Source organism: Caenorhabditis briggsae (genome assembly GCF_000004555.2).
Source record: "Caenorhabditis briggsae complete genome, chrIV, whole genome shotgun sequence".
NCBI classification, from domain to species: domain Eukaryota; kingdom Metazoa; phylum Nematoda; class Chromadorea; order Rhabditida; family Rhabditidae; genus Caenorhabditis; species Caenorhabditis briggsae.
The window spans coordinates 17,172,245-17,190,071 of record NC_013487.2 but is presented as its reverse complement, the minus strand read 5'-3'; the positions used below and the strand labels follow the sequence as shown (position 1 = coordinate 17,190,071).

The following is a 17,827-nucleotide window of genomic DNA, read 5'->3' as shown; positions in this document are numbered from 1 at the left end:
CACCATAATACAATTCTAATTCTCTGCGTCTCTGTATAACGTCACGTCTTCTGATTATTCTGCACGTGCCAATGTATTGCTATATATGCCACTAAACGCGGCTCATTGCCTAATCTCTATTTCACTCTCGTTTCTGCTTTGGCTTTCACGTGTTGTCCTAAATATTTCCCTCTGTAATATGAATGAAATGATTTCTTTATAAACATGAGCTATTTTTTATTACTCATTGGTTTCTTTTTCTTACCAATAGTACTGTGATGAAGGAACACAGTTCGAAATACTTTTGATTGTTTTTCTTGAATCGTTCATTCCGGAGCTAAGGTGCTCATTTCTGTGCTAGCTTTCAGATGGGTGCTGAACAGTCCAAGAAGAGAAAGGACTTCAAAAATATTAGTGATGAAGAGTACAAAAGATTCATGGACACCTACAAAAAAGCCACTAGCGGAAGAAGTAAGATGACACGAGAAGAGTTTACGGTAAGCGTCAGTCGCTCGAAAACATTCCTATGACTCCCAACTACAGCCAACCTACACTATCATCGGCGAGTTCAACGTCCAGTGCTACTACCGCTTGGTAAAACTCGAGCCATCTGGGCTGCTCCAAGCGAAAACATTCCTCAAAATCATTGATGATGGACTGGGTCATTTTGACTCTCTCGCCAAAGCACTGAAAATAACTTTTGGTGATCAAAAAGAACCGGTGAGTGAGCCTAGAAGCATTAAAATTATATCTCTCACGGTTTCAGATAATGAGAAATGTCGTCAAAATCTTCTGCGATTCCAATAAATTCACTCGGGAAGACCAGGTTCGCCTGTATGACTACTTCGAAGGAGAGAACAATCGACCAGTGGAGGAACTAGAGCACTTCTTCTCCTCGTGTCCCCTCTTCCCATACTGTGCTGCTTTCATATACCAGAAGCTCATCGAACGCCAAGGAGACTCGAAAATGCCAGTTCTCTCGGATAAATCAATCTTGCTGGGAAATGTAGACCAGCTAATTTTGAACTCGCACTTGCCATTCGACCGACGAAAAAATTGGACGATGTTGTTTTCGAATCAGCGTGATGGGAACAGCTTTTCGCAATTACTTAGGAAGGTCAATGGAGAGGGACCGTGCTTCATTGTGGTTCGAACAATGAGAGGACGCAGATTCGGATTTTTCGCTTCTCATGGTAAGAGGTCCTTCAGAAAGTGACACGATCCACGTGGCAAGAGCGACATCTTCCATATGAGTTATTTTCAGGTTTGCTCGCTGGTCCTCAATACCGTGGTACCGCTGAGTGCTTCCTGTTCCAACTGGCACCCGTACTTGCTGTCTACAACGCCACTGGAAGAACCGACAATTACGCCTATCTCAACTACCAGCAACAATCTCTTCCAAACGGACTCGGCATAGGTGGCGCCGAAGATGTCTGGCCATTCTTCATTCACGAAAGTTTCGAAGGAGGACTATGCCAGAAAAACTCTAGCGCTTTCGATCAGTGCTGGCTGGCTGAGGAAGAACACTTCAAGATCAAACACTTAGAAGTGTGGAGACCTGGAGATAAGCCAGCGAAATCTTTCGAAGAGCAGCTTCTGGAAGCGGAAAGATCTCCAGAGAAATCCATCATCGACAAGGATCCAGAGGCACGCGCTGTGCTCGAAATGGCAGGGAAATCAATGCATTCTGAGGCATATCGTGATCCAGCTCCACTCCTCGATTAAAATTCGATTACTACATTCCATGTTTCACTTCTCAATGATCCCTCATATTTTTCACATAATAACCATTCTTATACTATCTGGCATACTATTTCCTATCTACTAATCAGCTAGTAAACTTATTTGTAGTATTTTATTTGTAACAGATTAAAAAAAAAAGAAGAAACAGTAACAAGAAAAAATCAACAAAACATTCCAATCCGTATCTATTCCTCGTCATCGTCGTTTCTCGCGATACTGAGGAATGTGCGTTTACGAGCGGTGTTGGTGTAGGTTCGGAGCACCCATTCATCTTCGGCGGCTGCTAGATTTTCAAGGGTTCCCAATTTGATTTGATAGGCTGAAAATTATGATGTGGGAACATTTTAGTGGAGTGACTTACGCTTCAGTTCAAATCGCGGTCCAACTTCGTTCAATTCAATCTCCCCGTCGGTTTCGGTTTTATAGGTGTGATGACGGAAACTGACATAATCGTCCACGTTGGAGAAAGTCATGATTCGCTTGGAGTCTGGTTTCGGAACGGGGAACAAATGTTTGAGAATCGTTGTAAAGCGTTGTCCCAATTTGCTATTCAAATTATCGAAAATTAGATGTGGATACTGTTCACTCATAGTTCCACAGTTTGGAATATCGTGCCGCATCACTACGTTAGCCATCGTGAAGAAAGCTGTTGGACCGAATGGCAAGTGGCAAACAATCATGCCGTCTGGATTCCCACGTGTCTCAGTGAGAATAATTAGGTCAGTTGACTGAAAATTTGAGCACTTTATATCGAAAACGAACGGCACGGAAACTCACATCTTGTGCCTTACAGGCTTGCACAACTTGCTTTACATCGTAATGACCACGATTGATGCGCTGAGCGTTCGGAAAAATAAGCTTCATCTCTTTTGAGAACATTTTCAGACGGGATGATGGATCACGACTCGTAGTTATCACAATTTTGGGATCCTGAGCGCCTGCCCATCGATATTCGCTGTCCACCTCGTATTGTTGGCCTCCCCAATCGGAACCTTTCGCCAACTCAATCGCATCTTTGCGCAGATTGTAATCAATTTTTCTGAAATTTTAGTTTTTTTTGTTATTTCTAGATAATCAGATGGAAAATCGTACGTATTATTCTCCAAAGCATCACGAATCTTCTCACGTTTCTCTTCCAAACTTTTTTGCTTCTCCTCGAGCGATTTTCTGAAGATGTACTCCCGTCGGAGACGATTTTCTCGACGAATCATTCTGGAAAGTGTAAAAAATACTAGAAAATTCTTATTAAAAATATTATTTAGTAGGAAAACCAAGCGAAGAAAAGAGAAAAAAGTCAACAATAGCTTTGCTCGTAGAATATAATGCAAGATGTGTAGTACACCGCGAGATGTGTTGTCTGTTATTGTTGGTGGGAATTCAAAACCGATTTCTTCCTGTTGATATACATGTATCATAATTTAATTCATTTGAATGAACACGGTTACAAATATTTAAAGCCTTTTTCATAAATTATAAATTATAAAATTAATTCCAAATTATACATAAACAGGTCTCTAAAAAATGATGTAAGAATGAGATAAGTTAGTTCTCCATGACATCTTTTGCTATATGGTCGAAACTGGGTCACACTTTGTCATTCCTGGTCCAGTGAAATGGATGCCAGTATCCATGTAAGACAACATCGTTTTTCGGTCAAAAGATAAATATTTGTCGTTATCGCGAAACACCTTGCCCAAGTCGAAAACCTGAAAACTGATTTTAAAAACAAGGAACATTTATGTTCAGAATTTCACAAGTAGATTTAATTTTTCTTTTGGACTGGTGGTGAAAATAAAGCTTTCTTTTTTTTGATAGAAACATGTCTTCTCAAAAAGTTGTAAAACTTGTAAACTGAATATAAAAACTGCTAGCTTACTACTACAGGGTGGCTTTTAATTATTGCAACGCATTCAAAATGAGCGTATCTCAAGAAGTATAAAACAAAATTCGATCTAACTCAAGCGAATATTTATTCGTATGTATGAAAATAGAAAACAGAAGAAATTATTCGATTCTGCCACCTTTCGCGGCGATGACAGCTCGAAGACGTCTTGGGTACGCGTCGACTGTGGCACGGAGGTATTCCACCGACAATTTGTCCCATTCCTCCACCAATTTCTTCTTCAATGCCTCAACACTCGAATGGGGTCTTGCACAGACCTTATTTTGAAGAACTCCCCAGATGGAGAAGTCGAGAGGATTCAAATCCGGAGAGGAAGCAGGCCATCCATCCTTCTTGATGAACTGCGGCAAGTGACGCTCATCAACAAAGAGTATTACGTAGAAGAAATTTGAAGAAGCATTTGCTTCCATGGGCCGAAAATCACTTTGCCGGACAACATTGGATCTTCCAACAAGATGGGGCACCTGCCCATACTGCAAAGTTCACTCAAGACTGGTGCGAGCGTCACTTGCCGCAGTTCATCAAGAAGGATGGATGGCCTGCTTCCTCTCCGGATTTGAATCCTCTCGACTCTCCATCTGGGGAGTTCTTCAAAATAAGGTCTGTGCAAGACCCCATTCGAGTGTTGAGGCATTGAAGAAGAAATTGGTGGAGGAATGGGACAAATTGTCGGTGGAATACCTCCGTGCCACAGTCGACGCGTACCCAAGACGTCTTCGAGCTGTCATCGCCGCGAAAGGTGGCAGAATCGAATAATTTCTCTGTTTTCTATTTTCATACATACGAATAAATATTCGCTTGAGTTAGATCGGATTTTGTTTTATACTTCTTGAGATACGCTCATTTTGAATGCGTTGCAATAATTAAAAGCCACCCTGTAGTTCCTATGGTTCGCGATTATGGTTTCAGACAACCATAATTAGCTAAAAAATTTAAACGAATCCAGAAAATTTTATACTTTTTCTTTTACCTCACCTTGCACTTTTTGCAATTGATCAACTTGAATCTTTCCCTCGCATACAGCAAATCCCTGTCAACTGCGTCTCTGTTCAGGTGTAATGTCTCTAGCTCAGTTGGTCTACGGGTTACATAATCCAAGAATACATTCAAGAAGTTTAGAGGGTATAAGGGGTGTGGGGCCAAGATGTAGATTTTCTTAACATATCTAAAAAATGAAAGGATATGCTGTGAAAGTTTCTAGTCGACATACTGCTCATAAAATGCAATGTTGCTGTTCATCTGCTTCACAATTTCGTCATCTTCCTCGTAAAAAATTGGACTTTTTAAGAAGTCAGAGTATCTAAAAATTTATCATAAAAACAATATTTCTTCAATGAGGAACCTTGCAGCTATAAACAAAACATCCGGTTTATGAGTGGCCACTTGATTCTTCATTGTTATAAGAGACGCAGCTCCATGATAACCGTTGTCGTGGAAGAAGCCGAAGCTGCCTGGAATTCAGAGTTTAGGTATTTATAAAAGATGAGACGTACCCCCAATACAAAGAGATCTCCATTCGGAATAGTTATGATGAAATTGAGTACGGATGTGTTCGTTGAGATTTGTACAGTAGCTATTACCAATTATCGTTACTGACAACTTTCCATTGCCTCGCTGAAATATGAAACAAAATCTAAATGATCTTGTTTTCATAGAACATAATAAACAATAAGTTATACAACTTTCTAGTTCCTTGAATCGCTCGAAAATCTTACCGGATACTTGCAGTATGTAAAGTGAAATCCACTATCATACAACTCCTGGAATGCTGTCTCCACACATTCATCATAATTTTTCTCATATGAAGTGATGAAAGGAAGCAAAGCTTCATTTTCACTAACAATTTTTTGGATCTTCGGGAGATAATTTGGTTTCCAAAACTGATGATTTCGAGTGCTATACTGGACAGAAGCATTGAACACCAGCAGAAGAAGAAGAATGAGCAATCCAACTGCCTTTTTGTCAAATTTCAGGTACTGCTTCTCATAGAAAAGATGGGTAACTATAGAGATAATCATTGTGAGAACTGGAAATAATTATTAAGCAAGTTTGGAGAACAGAAGAAACTCACTTAAGCAATATACCGTAAAACCTCTAATAGAACGACACCCGGATCGTCCACTTTGAGCCTATATATCTCACTTCTTTTGAAAGATATCAAAAAGTGGTTAACTAGTAAAATGTTTATCAGGATATCAGCAACATTTTACTAGTTAGCCACTTTTTGATATCTTTCACAGAAAATGGGATATATAGGCTCAAAGTGGACGATCCGGGTGTCGTTCTATTAGAGGTTTTACGGTAGTTGGCTTGCTGCAGTAGTACCCATACAAATGGTTATAACAGGCCAGTGAATTAGGTATACGGAATAAGACATATTTCCAAGATATCCCAATGACTTGGATTTCAGTATCTGACAGTTTTCTGTCTCCATATAAATCAAAAAAGCTGTTGCAAAAGTGATAAGAGGGCGGAGCCACATCGGATCGATTTTTGATGGAACCAAACATAAGAATAGTGCAGATGTCACACAAGTAACCATATCATCTAAATTAATCCCGCAGAATACTCTAGTCTTTTCCATAGAAGACTTTTCAGATCTTTTTGAATTTCTCGAAATCTCAAACTCCCGACAGAACAGTGCGGTGAACCCAGTAGAAAATTGCCATAGTCTCAGGAGCATAAAATTAAATGCAAATTGAGTATTAGTTGTTAAAAATGCACAAATTCCAAAGAAAGTAATTGTAGAGACGGCGCCCAGTTTCAGCGATGGTTTTGGAAGAAACTGGAGGCCGAAGAAAATAAATGGGGAGAGAAGGTAAAATTGAAGTTCAACTCCAAGAGACCAGGTATGCATGAAGGCATTAACAGAAGTTACATCTGCTTGATACTGAAATTCATGTTTCTTATTGAAATCGGGACATTCTGATACCAAAATTGATCAATTTTGGTTAAAATAAACATACCGTAAACACTCTAATAGAAGGTCATCCTAAACTTGCACTTTGAGCCAATTTATCTCGGCTTTTGAAAAAGATATCAAAAATTAATCAATTGACAAAATATTTTTTATGTTTAAATGAATATTTTGTCAGTTGACCATTTTTTGATATACATGTTACATGAACCTATGTTACATGAACCGAGATATATGAGCTCAAAGTGAAAGTCTAGGTTTACGGTATATTAGATTTTCGAAAACTCTATTTGGAGAAAGTTAATTACCTGGAGAAAATAGTCCATCGCATCGTGTATAAAAAACTTGATTGGATACTAAAAACAGTGCTGCCAGCGAGTATCTTCTATTATTCTGCCACCAAAATTCTCCCAAATACAGATGCACAAAAATCAAAGCAACCGCACAAAATAAATAATACAACGGACGAATTCTTTTTAATCTTCAGTAATAAAAATTCAAAATATCAGAAATATTAAAAATATCAGAAAAATTCAAAATATCAGAAATATAATTTTTGAGTGATTTAATATTCGAGCCATTAGGTATCTAATAACAAAAAATCCGAAAATGAGACTTTGTGGATTCAGGGAGATTCCGCCAAACTTACATATCAACTCCCAGGTATCCGTTTACAAAAACCAGTGGAAATAAGTGATAACATAAGACGAAAGATATTGCCAATCCGCGTAAGCATTGAATGTCCAAACGCATTTTCTACTGGATCTGCATTAATCTGGATCCCGAACAAGAACTCTTCCTAGAACTGAATCAACCGCTAACATCAATCAGGTCAAAGTGGGCGGAGTTTTTCTCCGATCTTCGGAAGGGGAAACTCATATTCTGCGAGACACAAAAAACAGCAGCGCAAAAAAAAACTACAGATGAAATATCATCTTCGTGTATGCAAGAGCAAAATTACAAAAATAGACCGATATAAAAGTAGGTCGATATATAATACATTGTCAGTAAATTGGTTTTACTTAATTATATGGAATCCAAAAAGTTACATACTCTAAAAGAACATGAAGCCTTTACACCTGATGAAAATATCAAATTGTAGCTAACTAATAAGAAGTTCTTTATGATCTTTTGCATTCATTATTTTTCACCAACTGTTTCGTACATTCATAAATAAATTATCAAAACTTGGAATATGTGAAGAATGAAAAGTTATGGCTACAACTTTTGAAGAAAACCCGGATGTCCAATAAAGAAATCCATTACTACAACTTTTCGGATTTATGACAGTTTGACTTTTGCTAGATGATCCAAGAACGGGCAAATGGAACTTAATGGTGCTAATGAATGGGGATGAATAGTTTTTACTAAACCTCCATGTGTTCATTAAATGGGACACCGTCTCGTTTTCATTTCTCCCGATACGTTTTTCGTAAAAATATAAAATGGGCCCATAGAGTTTGGCTGTACTGTGAACTGTTCTAAGGATGACGAGAATCGAGGGAAGAGGAGAAGGATAGTCTCAGAGAAAATGAAAAATAGCATTTTTAGATCTGAAAGTACCACACGTATAGCTGAAAACAGGAGCGTTTCTGTTTGTTTACACCTGTACCTCTCTACGCGTCTTGTAATCATTACGGTGATTACTCTAATCTTTTTTTGTTTTTTTTTCTGTTTCCGTCTTCCGAATTTTTGAGGTCAGCAGAAAATTTAGAAATGATTACGATTATTTTTTCAATCACCGAAAAACCTTAATAATTAGTATGCAAAAATGTTCAAATTAACATGAAAAGTTCTAGCATAATCTAGGCTTTCGAAGTAGACATACTTTGTTAAAATCCTATTCGGTGAACATTTCATTTTCGTTGCATTCTTAAGGACACTTTTCACTTACTATTTATATAGAGTTTATTACATATTTCTCGCACAATTAGTATCTTTTTCCGTATAGTTTTTCTCCAAACTGATAACATGGACAAAAATAGAATAAGATGATTGTTATCTATTTTTTTTTCTATGAATACAATTTAGCGCTATATGTTTTCTCAGATATAATTCCTCAGAAGACCACCACTAATTTTTCAATGTAGCAAAAATGGGAATTTCAAAGATTAGAAAGGTTATTATAATGTGGTATGTATGCCGTATGAGGTTGCACTCTTTTTTGAGAAAAACTTTGATACGTCTTTTCTCATTAGAGCGCAGTCGAATTTCACACCATTTCTATCCCTGTGAAAAATGTGTCCTTTGTGTTGATTTTAATTTAACAAAAGGAAGAAAAGGGGATTGTGTTTATTTTTGCCTCTTTGATTTCTGAGGTGTAGTCTTCATATTGTCCCATTTTGGCCGGTAGGGAAAGCTTTTCTTTCCTCTGTTTGCTTTTTAACCATCCAAGGTTTTTTTTGAGAGTTGTCACTTTTTTGAGAAAGATTCGTTTGTTTCCTATATGTAACAAAAAGTTCAATTCAAACATGAAAAATGGTTCAAACGTTCGGAATTGTTGAAAAATTTGAAATGTATAAACCAAATTTGTTATCGAATTTAGCAGATATATACCGTGCTCTTTTGATATTAGCCGCTCAAATTATGCGCCTTATGCAAACCAAAATCGACATCTGTCCACTTAAATCCTACACTGGATTACTTAATGTATACATTCATGACCTTTCTCCTCTCAGTATTTGTTTCCTGGTTAGCTGTTGTCTGGGAATGGCAATGCGTCATCAGATTTTCGAAATTTCTTTTTGGCGTCTCTTGAATCTCTGGGAAACCATTAGAAATCAAAAGCCTTTTTAACAATATGTATTGTTTGAAAAGCTTCAGGTGGTCTTTAATTATCCTTTCCAAATTTCAAAGCCGAAAATCGAAAAAAAAAAACAAAATATTTCTATAGTGTTTACATTCTCTAGACACAAAGGGGAAGTAATGCTTCAGAGATCAGCTTTCCTTCTTTTTGACATCTCTTTTGTTTTTCAGTAGCTTCCATTCATGTGCAAAACATTGTAAGGTTCAATATCCTTCCTTTTTTTTCTTTTTTTCTAGACCTCATATATTTTTTGAAGTAGGTCAAAAATGTTCACATTTACCCTGACATATGAGTAGTCAAAAATATAACAATTTTTTCTCCTTCTTTTTTGAATTTCGAAACTTTTCAAATTTGGTTTTACGGTCTTTTTCATCCGAAATATGTTTAAATTTTTTTATGAATTCTCATAATTTATTTTTAAAAACATAAAACCAAATTGTTTCATTCATTTTCTCTTCCCTCTCTTTCTCTATTCTTCTTCATCTCATGTTTCCTCTAACTTTTTTTCCCATCTGTATTTTCCTATTCTATCTTCCTTTTCTGCGTCTTCCTCATAGGCATACTATTTCTACCCAATGTGCGAACGCATAGAAGCGGAGGGCATACACAACGAGTGTGAAAGCTTTTCCTGTGTGGGGAGGCTCCGTAGCTTTGGAAATTTACTAGGAGAGAGCCAGACGAGGACAAGAAAACGGAAGAAAAAGTATATTCAGAAGTACAGTGGGGAATCTGAGGATATTTTTGTTTTACGAATCTTCAATTTGGGAGTTTCATTGTCTCAAGTATCTCCTAATTTTTTCCCATTCATTAAAAATTCCAGAGAGATTTTAAACTCTAAGATTAAAGATGCAAGAATATCTTCTTCTTTTTATTTCTATCCCTTTATCATCACCATCTTTTTCTTTTTCATCTCAAATTGCTCAAACCGACCCTCCGCTTAGTTTCTCTTGCTTTCTTTTTTTTCGGTTTCCTTTATTCTATGACCCTCTTTGTTTTCTGAGTATTTCAAGCTCAAACAGGTGGAAAATTCTGTGCCCCTAATTTTTGCATGTGATCTGTGCAACTAGGAAAAATTCTGTTTTTCTTTTACTTCCGATGTGTTTTTCTATGTTTGTGCGTCCGAGAATTCAATTTCTTCTCGGCACAGAAACTTCATTTTCCATATCTTCTCTTTTTTTCATTTAGTTCTTCTCTTCTATCATTGAAAGAATTTTCTGAAGATTGTTTATACAAAAAATTGATTTTATTGCGAAGATAGACGAAGCATTGAGCCAGCATCTACAGGACTCTTCTTCATGATCGACAGTAGAAGATCCTCATTTTCCGTTTCAAAATCCTTTCTTTTTCTCACTGATTTCTTACATCTGAACCCTTTGAAAATTGTCTTGTTTTCAGATGACAGTATCATACAACTTGGATGTTTCTTCCACGTCACTGATAGCCTTTCTAAAACTGCAACTCAGATGGCGTGGATCTGTATGGAAGTCTGTAATGCGGGAGCTACTCATATTTTCCCTTCTATTTGCCATTGTCACATCTATCTATAGGACTAATTACTTTTTATCAGAGGAGCAAAGATTGTGAGTTTTAAACATTTGGATAACCATAAATAATCTTTTTTAAAGATTTTGGGACAACTTCTCTGCATTATTTGATCAAAAACTCGACTACATCCCACTCACTTTCATGCTCGGATTCTTTGTTACGATTATAGTTGGACGATGGAATGATATCTTTTTGAACATTGGTTGGGTTGATAAGTACGAATTCAGCTAGGTTCTAAAATTTTAATATCTCAATTTTCAGCACTGCTCTTCTAATCGCCACCTATATCCGAGGAAACGACGAGAAGAGTCGTATCTTGAGACGAACAACTCTCCGATACATGGTGCTGACACAAGTGATAATTTTTCGAGATATCAGTATGAGAGTTCGAAGGAGGTTCCCAACATTGGAGACAGTAGTGGCTGCAGGATTTATGTTAGAAAGTGAACGAGAGAAATATGTGGAATTGAATCTGAAGTACAATAAATATTTCCTCCCGATCCAATGGTGTTACTCGTTGCTCTACGAGGCACGGGCTCAGGGAAAAATCGGAGCAGATGTGATGTTGAATGAGTTGATCAAAAGTGTTGGAGACTTCAGAAGAGGATTAGGACAGTTGTGTAATTTTGATTGGGTTCCTATTCCTTTGGTGTATCCCCAGGTAAGTTTTTTTTAGCTGTTTTTGTTATTTCCATTTTATTTTTAACAAGCTTCTAGTTTTCAGGTAGTGTTCCTCGCCGTTCGCATCTACTTCTTCCTCTGTCTTATTGCCCGTCAATCCGTTTTAATCGATGGTGAACCACCGAAAGATGCATCGCCTGTTTACCCCTTCGTTCCGTTTCTTATGACATCTCTTCAGTTTATTTTCTATGTTGGGTGGATGAAAGTCGCAGAAAGTTTGATGAATCCACTCGGAGAGGATGACGACGATTTTGAGTGTAATTTCTTGTTAGACAGAAATTTGGCTGTAGGAAAGTCTGTAAAAAATGAAACAATTTTAGAAGATTCCAGACAGGACTCGCCATAGTGGATGACTGCTACAATGACTCTCCACCTATTCAGAAAGACATTTTCTGGAGTGCTGAAACTGTGGAACCCCTGTATTCAGCAGACACTGCCAACCTGCATATGAATCCACAGATAGGATCGGCAGCTGCTTATGAGTAAGTTATATTTTGAACTTATCTATCTAGGCGTGATAGTAAAAATTAATATTTTCCAGACCCCAAGAAAACGAAATTATCATGCGTCCTCACATAGATACCAATGACGATTTTGAAGATGGATGCGACGACGTAGAAGAATGTAATCCCCGCCGGCTGCCACGGGGCATCTCCGTGGTGTCTGTGAATCGAAATTGTGAGAGTAGGACGAGTTTAGTTAGTCGTCGAAATCCAGGACCAACGATAATGGAACGATTGAGAAGTCAATTTGGAGGATCTAAAGTTAATAGACCTGGAAAGCTCTTCGGAAGTTCGCAGTTTTCGATCAACACTGCGATAGGAGATGTGAGTTGGGACATCTGGTTTCACAGATAAACAGACTGAACGTAACTTTATTCCAGAACGACATCGGAAGCTGCGCAAGTATCCTAGGTGAGCTAGCCGACGACGCCAACAAAGCATCACAAGGACTTCTGACGCCAGAAGAGTTCACCGGATCGCCACGTCGAACTCCGATCGATGTGTTGACGTCGGTGCCAGAAGAAGATGAAGAGGCCCAGAAGACCCGAACGTCGGTAGACTTGAGAAAATGGAAGGAGATGGTTGATAATGAGAAGAAACGGAAAGAGGAAGAAGATGAAAAGAAGAGGAAGCTGTCGAGGAAAGAGGAAGAGAAGGAGGAAGAAGTAGTGGATGATAAGGAAGAAAATAAGTAATCTACTTCTACGTAGATCTCAAATATATCATTATGTAGAAAAGATATCAAAAGTTTTCAACTGTTAAAATCTTTAATCTAATATTCTACAAATGCTTTTACTTAAAACTGTATCCATATACTTTCTTTTGTGTTAAGGTTTAACTTTCTTTCTCTGCCTCTATTTTTTTCTAGGTCTTTTTCTAATGTTTTATTCACCGGTGATTGCTTAAAACTGTGTTTTTTCTACCTCATATTGAGCTTTTATTCTTGTTGATCGTTCTTGTGTTCCCTTTGTTTTGTGTACCAATGATCTTTTCATTTTCCCAAACTTTTGAAATTAATAATTAATCTCATTATTTGCATAAACCGTTTACCCTTTTCCCTCTTTCGGAATTCTTCAACCATCCGAACCAAAAGAATCAACACATTTGACGATTTGTACTCTACGCGTGAGAGTTGGCTCCTAAACTTGTATTCCATCTTCTCGTGACTTTAATCTGATGCTCTGACGCAACAAAATCAGAAAGAAGAAATGGGCGGAGTCTGATCAGATTCTTTTGAATGGATTCAGTTTATTTTTTTCCCAGAACAGAACCTTCAGAAAAGTTATGTGTCTGCACCCACCAGAGCCCAGCCGAATCTTTACCATCACTCGACCGCATCTCGTTGTGCAACCATCTAACCCATCAGTTGTGCAACTATCTAACCCATCAGTTGTGCAACCATCTAACCCACCCAACGAAACAGTAAGTCTTTCGGTTGTTCTGTATCTTCTGATATTTTCGATTTCAGATGGTCCCAAGAAGCGATAGTTGTTTCCAAGAATACGGCTGCGTTTGTACTTTATATCTGCTCTTCATCGTCGTTGTTCTCAAATGTGGCTATCTGAATGTTCGTCGATAATCAGAATTGGAATAATAGGAGGGAACCAGATAATATATTGTTATTACTTTTTATTATACTTACCTCTGTTGACTATCTCAAAAACTGTAAATTCGTAAATAATGGGAGGTTGAATAAAGTGCTTTTGTTAGATCATGGATTTTCCATTACACAAGGAAAAAGTAAGGGAATGCCTGAAAACTGGCTGGCATCCGTATCACAAATCCATGTACCTGAGAGACTTTCATAAGAAACTTGGGAATTTTTTGAAATTATAATGAACAGTGTCAGCTGGCCATCTACACCAGAGATACAGGGGCTAGAAATTTCTTTCAAGGACATCGAACTACGGACAACGGACTGTTCGTCCAACTCTGATTTATTTTTTTGCTGGACCCTAACATCTATCAGAGATTGAACATCTAAAGTGCCTTGATATATACTCGGACATTCGGAGGATCGGTTTAGAGACTATAGTTATATTAATTTTCCAGCTAATTTTTTTTCAAAATTTGAGGTTATTGAATGACTACGAGTAATAAGTTCATACTTACCTTTGGCAAACTGACTAAAACCTTCAATCAACAAAATCTGTTCCTTTCAGTTCTCATGACAAATTGTTCTATTCTTCTTCTCCTTTATTGCGCATTGTCCTCATCTTCGGTTTCTTTGTTATTTTTTCTCAATTACACCATCATATCGTTTTTCTTCTCATTACACTAGCATCTCCCTGTCATGACCGGTTTAACGGGGTTCTTTCATCGAGGGAATGTTAGGCTACGAGATTAGGCGAGAATGCCCTCCTCATCTCCTTTTCATTTATTCCGTTTCTGACCATCTCTTTCGGTTTTAGAACTTTTCAGAAAAATACTTATATTTGCAGAATAATATCCTAAACATGATCCGTTCAATATCGTTGTTAACTATACTCTGTTCTGTTTACTCGTCAGCTTTATTAACGGTAAGAAATATTATTGGATCGCACTTTTATCAAGAAGTTGAAACAATTCAGTCAGACCCCTCTAACTTTGTCACCCGTCACTTTCAAGATCCGATATCTATGTCTTCAGAATGCAATGTTTTCGACGAAGCGCATTTCTGCAAAATGGTTAGCTTCACAGCATTGGTAGGGTCCAAAAATCAAAGTGGAAGATTTCAGATAACTGTAGACACGTCTTTGAACGTCGTCGCGGAATCGCACAGATGTGAGTGTCCAGCAAATCATAGATGCCCAACTGATACAGACGATACTAAATTGCAGGTTCGGTAAGTTTAAAGAACTCAAAACTTCTAGAATAGGGACTTTCGTGATTTTCAGCTGTCATTATGATGAAGAGCGGCAGTGGAACCGTTGTTACCTCCCGTGCACTCCAATTGATCTCTAATTTTTCGAAAAGTTTATATCATAAAATGTTTTGAACACTTTATTAATTGTCAAAAATAGATAGGATGGCAAGGGGATTGGAGGTGGGCTAAAAAGTCAAAACATTCTATTTTGGATCTCTTATTAACAACTTCAAATTTTCCGGCTGTCGTATCTTCTTCGGTCGTACAAAGTCTGTATACAGTATTCCCAAGCTTCTAGCGATATACTCTCCAACCCTATCGGATACTCCTTCGACTTGAGGTACCATCGGTGCATTATTCTGTAGGACCAACATAGGCGGTCTACAGCAGTAGTACATTCCATCCATAGCCTTTTGACATTTTCCTTGTGGACACGTAGTGTTGTCATCCCATCCCTCGCAGGTCATTGGTGATCCATCATCAGATACCAGAGCTTCAGCGCAAAAAGGTGTTTCGATAGGACAGCAGGCATTGGAACCATCCATTAGGGAAGTGCAACTATGCTCTGCTGGACAGGAGAATGGATTGGCTGGAAAACACGCCGCAGGTTGGCCAGAATTCGGATCCAGAAACGGAGTGGATCCATCAGGACAGCTGAAGATAGAAACTGTATGGCAACAAAAGAACATCACATCTATTGTATTAGTCAAATTAGAAAAGTTTTCTGAATTCTCCACAGCCGGTAAGCAATCAGTTGACAATGGACATGACTCGTCACCCGGAAAACAGCGAATCGGCCGCTTCTTATTTGGATCGACATAAGGGATAACACATTTCTTCCGTGGCTTACAGCATAGATGACGTGCCGCTCCAGAAGAGCCATTTCCTTGGACACACATGTGATCTTGAGGACAATTGCCTTCAACGCCGATGGAACAGACTCGCGGGCGGCCTCCGTTTTCCCGAAGTGCATCCATTCCGGGAGGACAGCTAAGAGGCTTGGTGCAGCAGATGCTTTCCTAAAAGCCAATGTTGAAAAAAGATTTCCAGAAGAAACTCACCATATTCTTTGCAGGCTGACATTGATATTGCTCTGGACAAATGTCTCTACTTGCCGAACATCTTACTGCCTCATTATCTTCATCAACCAATAAAATGGATTCCGGTGATGGACAGACTGGGTGAGTTTTACAACAAATCGACGCATATGGACTGGACTTCAAACATTCGAAGCCCATTGGGCATCCTTCATTCTTCGAGTAATCACAAAGGTGGGGCTGGCCGGTTCGCCGGTTCGTGTGGGTGTCCAAACCATTGGGACAGGACCCAATGCAATAATCTGCGCATTGTTCCAAGTTGGCGAATGAGTTAAAATGTTCTTCACAATTCGAATGTTCTGCCCGTTTGCATCCTCCACTGCGATAATCAAACGAGAATGTGCTAATTGGTTCAGGCTTACGGCAGTTGTTCTTGATTTCAAAAGGTGTTCCACAGACGAATTCTTAAAGCTATCATTCATTATAAAAGTAATTATCATACACGGGTCTTTGAACACTTGTCCACTGACACTACACTTTCCGTATATCAATGGGATATCTCGTAAGACGAAAGGTTCAGAGACTATATAGTGAACAAATCCTTTGACGAATTACCCACCTTTACTCGGGCAGCAAGCCCCTTTCTTTCCCATTTTAGCAGTGCAAGTGTAATTCCTCGGACAATGCTTGTCTTCCATGCAGGTGGCAATATTGTTGATTGAGTATCGATCAGTATGCGGCTCCCCACGTGGACAAATAACTGCAGTACACTTTATAAGTATATATGTTCAAATCTACAGATCCTCACTTTCAGTGCTACAAAACATCATACACTCTCCTTTGCTCTTGAAGTTATTTTCATTGCCACCACAACCAGTAAACGCGAATGGTCGACAGGTTTTGGAAGAAGAGTCGAAGTAATATCTGGAAAATAAAATGTGGTCTAATTTTTTTTAAACAAGTACCTTGTAGTTGGAGGTACACCACATGGTGTTCCAGGATGGACCGAAGCCTGACAGATTCTATCAGCCTTTTGACAGCACACACTGCTCATCCCCTTCCCGATACACTCATGACTTCCTGGACATGGAACTCTTTCTCCATCACATCGCTTGATATTTCCAGCAAAATCCATTAATGGCATCCCTTTTCCACAAGATGCTAAAAGGAAAAAAATTCCTCAGAAAACCTTAGAAAAAAGATCTTACTCAAACTTTTACATCCATTCAGACACTCCTGTCGACTGGAGAATCTATTCTGATTGCCTCCACAGCCTTCAAACATGAATTCAATACATTCTCGAATCTCTACATCGAAATAGTAGGCAGAATGAGGTGTAGTGACTCCACAAGCGAACCCATTGTTTTTTGGGAGACGACAGATGAATCCTTAATTTTTGAGATGGTAGCCATTAAGATCTAGACGCTTACCTCCTAATTCATTGCCTCCTACAAAGTGGAAAAGTTGCAGCACTGAGTATACGAGGATTTGTAGCATTCTTAAGGTTGTCTTATGAAAAAAATCAATAAAAGGGACTAAAGCTTTTTATCCTTATCCACCAAGCGGCTACCCTTTGTCTATTTACCCAATTTACCTCCCCCCCTCCCTTTGAGGGTCAAAAGTATGTTGACAATTGGCCACCGTCGGAAGAGAAATGATGGGTCAAACACTGTTTTGAAATTATCAAGCTCGAGAGTTTGAGTGTATAAATGCCACCACATGGAAAAGGGAACATGTTTTTGCTTCTCGAACAAATCGCATCTTAATTAATAGGTTGTNCGAAAAGAATGCGCGTTTTTGATTCACTTTAACTTTGTGTAAAACTGCAACAAGATAAGATTAATGATTAGGCTTTTCTCCATCATCAT

General features: G+C 38.4%; 7 protein-coding genes across 7 annotated transcripts; 4 read left to right on the top strand and 3 right to left on the bottom strand.

Annotated features, from left to right (window-relative positions):
- Positions 1–347: 347 nt before the first annotated feature.
- On the top strand, positions 348–1,704 carry Cbr-eak-7 (the record flags this gene model as incomplete). Its single annotated transcript, XM_002634926.1, has 4 exons — positions 348–476; positions 523–699; positions 746–1,172; positions 1,244–1,704. 4 exons carry the CDS (start codon positions 348–350, stop codon positions 1,702–1,704), a joined length of 1,194 nt encoding a protein of 397 aa, XP_002634972.1.
- Positions 1,705–1,907: 203 nt separating this feature from the next.
- CBG13507 lies at positions 1,908–2,933 on the bottom strand (the record flags this gene model as incomplete). The annotated part of the gene is made up of 4 exons (XM_002634925.2): positions 1,908–2,041; positions 2,084–2,450; positions 2,500–2,761; positions 2,815–2,933. 4 exons carry the CDS (start codon positions 2,931–2,933, stop codon positions 1,908–1,910), a joined length of 882 nt encoding a protein of 293 aa, XP_002634971.2.
- Positions 2,934–3,287: 354 nt separating this feature from the next.
- Positions 3,288–5,643, bottom strand: CBG13506 (the record flags this gene model as incomplete). Its single annotated transcript, XM_002634922.2, has 6 exons — positions 3,288–3,428; positions 4,601–4,790; positions 4,836–4,925; positions 4,968–5,076; positions 5,119–5,239; positions 5,341–5,643. The coding sequence occupies 6 exons, from the start codon at positions 5,641–5,643 to the stop codon at positions 3,288–3,290; spliced, it is 954 nt and encodes a 317-aa protein (XP_002634968.2).
- Positions 4,160–4,381, top strand: CBG13505 (the record flags this gene model as incomplete). The annotated part of the gene is made up of 1 exon (XM_002634923.1): positions 4,160–4,381. The coding sequence occupies one exon, from the start codon at positions 4,160–4,162 to the stop codon at positions 4,379–4,381; it is 222 nt and encodes a 73-aa protein (XP_002634969.1).
- A 2,994-nt stretch (positions 5,644–8,637) lies between the features above and the next one.
- On the top strand, positions 8,638–13,656 carry CBG13503 (the record flags this gene model as incomplete). The annotated part of the gene is made up of 8 exons (XM_002634921.1): positions 8,638–8,661; positions 10,744–10,928; positions 11,155–11,554; positions 11,905–12,056; positions 12,116–12,401; positions 12,458–12,742; positions 13,341–13,499; positions 13,546–13,656. 8 exons carry the CDS (start codon positions 8,638–8,640, stop codon positions 13,654–13,656), a joined length of 1,602 nt encoding a protein of 533 aa, XP_002634967.1.
- An 877-nt stretch (positions 13,657–14,533) lies between these two features.
- CBG26537 lies at positions 14,534–15,020 on the top strand (the record flags this gene model as incomplete). Its single annotated transcript, XM_045236389.1, has 3 exons — positions 14,534–14,743; positions 14,795–14,901; positions 14,954–15,020. 3 exons carry the CDS (start codon positions 14,534–14,536, stop codon positions 15,018–15,020), a joined length of 384 nt encoding a protein of 127 aa, XP_045099409.1.
- Positions 15,021–15,125: 105 nt separating this feature from the next.
- On the bottom strand, positions 15,126–17,456 carry CBG13502 (the record flags this gene model as incomplete). Its single annotated transcript, XM_002634920.2, has 7 exons — positions 15,126–15,941; positions 15,984–16,423; positions 16,579–16,719; positions 16,768–16,883; positions 16,925–17,120; positions 17,168–17,347; positions 17,390–17,456. 7 exons carry the CDS (start codon positions 17,454–17,456, stop codon positions 15,126–15,128), a joined length of 1,956 nt encoding a protein of 651 aa, XP_002634966.2.
- Between the last annotated feature and the right edge of the window lie 371 nt (positions 17,457–17,827).